This window comes from Gorilla gorilla, chromosome 8 (genome assembly GCF_029281585.2).
Source record: "Gorilla gorilla gorilla isolate KB3781 chromosome 8, NHGRI_mGorGor1-v2.1_pri, whole genome shotgun sequence".
Lineage (NCBI taxonomy): Eukaryota > Metazoa > Chordata > Mammalia > Primates > Hominidae > Gorilla > Gorilla gorilla.
This window is the reverse complement of record NC_073232.2, coordinates 69,087,560-69,093,392: the sequence shown is the minus strand read 5'-3', so window position 1 is coordinate 69,093,392 and position 5,833 is coordinate 69,087,560. Positions and strand designations below refer to the sequence as shown.

The 5,833-nt window shown below is 57.8% G+C and overlaps 1 protein-coding gene across 1 annotated transcript; it reads right to left on the bottom strand.

Annotated features, from left to right (window-relative positions):
• Positions 1 to 2,857: 2,857 nt before the first annotated feature.
• On the bottom strand, positions 2,858 to 5,517 carry LOC115936053 (BTB/POZ domain-containing adapter for CUL3-mediated RhoA degradation protein 3-like). Its single transcript, XM_055353081.2, has one exon. It carries the CDS (start codon positions 5,478 to 5,480, stop codon positions 4,524 to 4,526), a length of 957 nt encoding a protein of 318 aa, XP_055209056.2. The 5' UTR covers positions 5,481 to 5,517; the 3' UTR covers positions 2,858 to 4,523.
• Positions 5,518 to 5,833: the final 316 nt, after the last annotated feature.

The following is a 5,833-nucleotide window of genomic DNA, read 5'->3' as shown; positions in this document are numbered from 1 at the left end:
GGGCGGCTGGCCAGGCGGGGGGCTGAACCCCCACCTCCCTCCCGGACGGGGCGGCTGCCCGGGCGGGGGGCTGACCCCCCACCTCCCTCCCGGACGGGGCGGCTGGCCGGGTGGGGGGCTGACCCCTCATCTCCCTCCCGGACGGGGCGGCTGGCCGGGCGGGGGGGCTCCTCATTTCCCAGTAGGGGCGGCCGGGCAGAGGCGCCCCTCACCTCCCGGACAGGGCGGCTGGCCGGACGGGGGGCTGATCCCCCCACCTCCCTCCCGGACGGGGCGGCTGGCCGACCCCCTCACCTCCCTCCCGGACGGGGCGGCTGGCTGGGCAGAGGGGCTCCTCACTTCCCAGTAGGGGCGGCCGGGCAGATGCGCCCCTCACCTCCCGGACGGGGCGGCTGGCCAGGCGGGGTGCTAACCCCCCCACCTCCCTCCCGGACGGGGCGGCTGCCCGGGCGGGGGGCTGACCCCCCACCTCCCTCCCGGACGGGGCGGCTGGCCGGGTGGGGGGCTGACCCCTCATCTCCCTCCCGGACGGGGCGGCTGGCCGGGCAGAGGGGCTCCTCACCTCCCGGACAGGGCAGCTGGCCGGGCGAGGGGCTGATCCCCCCACCTCCCTCTGGGACGGGGCGGCTGGCCGGGCAGAGGGGCTCCTCACTTCCCAGTAGGGGCGGCCGGGCAGAGGCGCCCCTCACCTCCCGGACGGGGCGGCTGGCCAGGCGGGGGGCTGATCCCCCCACCTCCCTCCCGGATGGGGCGGCTGGCCAGGCGGGGGGCTGATCCCCCCACCTCCCTCCCGGACGGGGCGGCTGGCCGGGCAGAGGGGCTCCTCACTTCCCAGTAGGGGCGGCCGGGCAGAGGCGCCCCTCACCTCCCGGACGGGGCGGCTGGCCAGGTGGGGGGCTAACCCCCCCCACCTCCCTCCCGGATGGGGCGGCTGGCCAGGCGGGGGGCTGACCCCCCCACCTCCCTCCCGGATGGGGCGGCTGGCCAGGCGGGGGGCTGACCCCCCCACCTCCCTCCTGGACAGAGCGGCTGGCCGGGCAGAGGGGCTCCTCACTTCCCTGTAGGGGCGGCCGGGCAGAGGCACCCCTCACCTCCCGGACAGGGCGGCTGGCCTGGCGGGGGGCTGATCCCCCCACCTCCCTCCCGGACGGGGCGGCTGCCGGGCGGAGACACTCCTCACTTCCCAGATGGGGTGGCTGCTGGGCGGAGGGGCTCCTCACTTCTCAGATGGGGCGGTTGCCAGGCAGAGGGTCTCCTCACTTCTCAGACGGGGCGGCCAGGCAGAGACGCTCCTCACATCCCGGACGGGGCGGCAGGGCAGAGGTGCTCCCCACATCTCAGACGATGGGCGGCCGGGCAGAGACGCTCCTCACTTCCAGGATGTGATGGCGGCCAGGAAGAGGCGCTCCTCACTTCCCAGGTGGGATGGCGGCCGGGCAGAGACGCTCCTCACTTTCCAGACTGGGCAGCCAGGCAGAGGGGCTCCTCACATCCCAGACGGGGTGGCGGCCGGGCAGAGACTGCGATCTCGGCATTTTGGGAGGCCAAGGCAGGCGGCTGGGAGGTGGTTGTAGCGAGCCGAGATCACGCCACTGCACTCCAGCCTGGGCACCATTGAGCACTGAGTGAAAGAGACTCCGTCTGCAATCCCGGCACCTCGGGAGGCCGAGGCTGGCCGATCACTCGCGGTTAGGAGCTGGAGACCAGCCCGGCCGACACAGCGAAACCCCGTCTCCACCAAAAAAATACGAAAACCAGTCAGGCGTGGCGGCGCGCGCCTGCAATCGCAGGCACTCGGCAGGCTGAGGCAGGAGAATCAGGCAGGGAGGTTGCAGTGAGCTGAGATGGCAGCAGTACCGTCCAGCTTTGGCTCGGCATCAGAGGGAGACCGTGGAAAGAGAGGGAGAGGGAGACCGTGGGGAGAGGGAGAGGGAGGGGGAGGGGGAGGGGGAGGGGGAGGGGGAGGGGGAGGGGGAGGGGGAGGGGGAGGGGGAGAGGAGAGGGAGAGGGAGAGGGAGAGGGAGAGGGAGAGGGAGGGGAGGGGGAGAGGGAGAGGGAGAGGGAGAGGGAGAGGGAGAGGGAGAGGAGAGGGAGAGGGAGAGGGAGAGGGAGGGGAGGGGAGGGGAGGGGGAGGGGGAGAGGGAGAGGGAGAGGGAGAGGGAGAGGGAGAGGGAGAGGGAGAGGGAGAGGGGAATGTTTTATAAACCTGTTCATATTCCAGAGAGACAAAGACTCAAAACTACAAGTGCAAAGTTGGAGAAAATGTGAGGGTAGAGAGAGCTGCCAGAAACACTAGCTCATTCGGCATAGAGGCCGCAGCAAATCAAATTGTTCCACAAACTCATTCTTCACACAAACATTTAAAACACTATGCAGCCAGGTGTGGTGACTCACACCTGTAATCCCAGCACTTTGGGAGGCCAAGGTGGTCGGATCACAAGGTCAGGAGTTCAAGACCAGCCTGGCCAACATGGTGAATCCCCATCTCTACTAAAAATACAAAATTAGCTGGGCATGGGCTGATGGGTGCCTGCAATCCCAGCTACTCGGGAGGCTGAGGCAGCAGAATCGCTTGAACCCAGGAGGAGCAAGTTGTGATAAGTGGAGATGGTGCCACTACACTCCAGCCTGGCCAATAGAGCAAGACTCCGCCTCAAAAAAAAAAAAAAAAATTTATACAATGGCTTTTCCATTTTCCTGGCCAACATTCACTTCGACTTTCTAAAAAAGCCCAACCCAAAAGACAGGGTTGGTGTTTAACACTTAAACAGTATAAAATATTTACGAAACATTATTTTGTAAGCCCTCTTTCCTTAGCACTTAATAAAATCCAAATGGCCTAATATAAAAGTTTCTCACACGACAGTTTAAAAAGCATCTGCCCAATACACGATTTTGACATTCAGTCATGATTGTTTTAAAGTTTTATTGTAGACTCTGCTGTTGGATACAAAATGAAGGCATACAACTGTCACAGGCAGGGCAGTAAGTACAAAGTCTAAGCTGTAAAAAACGTTTGAAAATATAAACTCGTTTTTGGAATACATGTGTCAAAGGCTGCCCATGTTAATACCTTTGGTATAAAACGGTAACGATTCCCTTGACAAACCCATCCATCACCTGACGCACATTCACATCTGGTAACTACTCTACCTAGTCTAGTCTCAACCACCCCTGTCAGTCACGACTCACTCCTGTTCCTTTGCAGGCACAGAGGAGCCTGGGAGATAGGTCACTAAGAACACCCGTCCTACATAGGCGCTGCGCCCAGCTGGGCTCCAGCAGGGGCCACCTGTGCCCCACAAGCGCACGTCCCCACCCACAGTCACACATATCCCTTAAACAAACATGAACACAGACAAACCAGACCCAAAGTTATCTATCTATCCGCACATCCTCAACCTGTTCACTGCTGGCCACTCTACACTGTGTAAAAATCAGAGGCAAAGACAAGGGGGTCTGTGTTTATAGCAGGGAAGCTCCCTGGGGCTGGTGGTGTGAGGGTGTCCCTGCCTGGATGCCAGGCTGGGAGGACAAAGGGTATGGGCCACACTGAATTTCTAAGCAAAATGACTTAGAAAGTTAGCCCAGCTTCATGGGGAAGGAGGCTGAAGAGGAGCGGGATCCCAGGGAGGGGTAGTTTATGAGCCATGCCTGTCACAGGGTCAGATGGCCTTCCTGGAGTGGAGTCGGGTCAATCAGGAGAACAACTGGAAGGGGCTGGAGTTGGGGAAAGAACCAGAAACAGAGCTGGACACTTACTGCCATGGAAAGTTCTGCTCCTACGCAGACATGTGGGGTCCCAGTGAGCACCAGGCCAAAGACCAGCCCAAGGTGGCAAAAGGCTTGCTCCCTAAACAAAGCCTTGCACCCAAAGTTGCACTGGTCCCAACGATTTAGACGCTCATTCAGCCACATTTCCACTGCCACAAGCTGCAATTATCAACAAGCTCTAGGCCCAAAGCCACATGGTAGAAAGCACATCTAGCAAAGCAGTGGGGATTGTGCCCGGGCCAAACACACAGGAACCAGGAGTGGACCTGCTGGGGCTGGAGGATTATGAAATAGGAAGCAGGGAGCTCAGATACCTCTGGTGGCCTCCAACTGCAGAACAACTCTCAGAATTGTCAAACTGAACCCTTAAGGGAGTGTCACCCAAAAAGCCCATATAGGAAGTCGAAACCCACAAAAATAAATATTGCAAACAAAAGTTCTCACATACACTTCACACTCATTCATACTTTTCCTCTGAGAACCGAGAAAGCCTGGCTCCAAAGAGTCTCAGATTCTCATGAAAAGTAGAGATCTTAGACACAGCTTGCTCAACGACAGGGGTCATACGCCTGGGTCAAGACAATCAATTTGCCTTGTCAAACAGTACCAAAATAATCATCTGGCTTGTTACAAAAGTATCTCCAGGCTCCAAGGGAAGCAGAAGGGGCCCGGCAGCCTGCACAGGATCTGGGTGTAGCACGGCAGGGAGTGGGGGCGGTGAGAGGAGGGCGGCTCGGTCTCTTGCCTGCTCACTGGTGGAGGTGGGCCCAGTCATCGGGGCGCTTGATGTGGATCCTCCGCACGCGCTCGATCCGCTCCCGCTCCCGCTCCTCGTCCTCCTCCAGGTGGTGGGAGCGCCCTGCTGCCCCGCCTGTGGCCTCCAGGAGCGCATTGTCAGGTCCCCGGCCATCCTGGGCCTCATACAGCAAAATGTTCAGGGTCTCCTCATAAATCCGGGCTTCGGGAAACTCCACCTTGGTCTGTTTCTTCTCAGTGGCATAGATGACGGAGGTACAACAGACTTCAGCAATCTTCCGGCCCTGACCATAAAAGGACCAGCAGCAGATTTCATCCCCAATGAAATCCTTTATGAACAGGACCCTTCCGTTAAAGCGCAGAGACAGCTTATCAAACAATTCAATGTTTTTCAACATATTGTCGTCAGAATTGCTGGTATATGAGTATTTGTTGTTACTTCTGTTGTAGAGCAACTTCACGGCTGGCTTATTTGAAGTCGCTGTAAGTTTTTGTTCTTCCTTGGATGAGGTGATCACGGGGACCTTGCAGAAAGGCTCATGAGTATCTTTGTTTTGTTGGGCCGCCTGGCACTCTTCCACCAGGCCTTGGACTAGGTAGTACTTGGCTTCTGCTAGCAGCTCCTCGATCTCCCGGCGGCTCTCAGGTAAAGGCACCACCCCGTCTCGAAGGTAGTTGAGTATCGTACCAAAGTGCTTCCCACAGCGGTCAATGAGGATCCAGCCTTCACTGTCGGTGAGCACTTCCATGCGCCCGCTGAACATGGCTTTCAGCATGGTGTCCTGCTTTGTCGGCGTCTGCATGGTGGAATAGTAGAGGGCTCCACCCACATTCAGCTTTACGTATTTGGAGCTGGGGCTCGTGCCCTTGAAGGAAGTGGTGCGGGTAGCAGCCGCTGGCACCGCTGGCACCGCTGAGCTCACCACACTTTCTCCTGACATCTCTTCCATGAAAAGTCGGAGGACGCAGGAGTCTCCAAACCCGGACTGAGAGCAAAAGTTTTTACTTTAGATGAAGTCCAATTTACCTGTTTTTTCTTTTGTTACGTGTGGTTTTGATGTCATGTTTAAGAAACCATTAACTAGTCTTAGGTCGTGAAATTTATTCCTATGCTTTTTCCTTTTTGAAAAACCATCTTAAACATTTTAAAGTGTACAACTTAGTAATGTTATGTATATTCACATCATTGTGAAATTTAGATCTTTAGAAATTTTTTATCTTTCACAACTGAAATTTTGTACACATTAAATACTAATCTCCCCCCTACTCCCATCCCCAGCCCTTGGCAACCACTACTTTATGA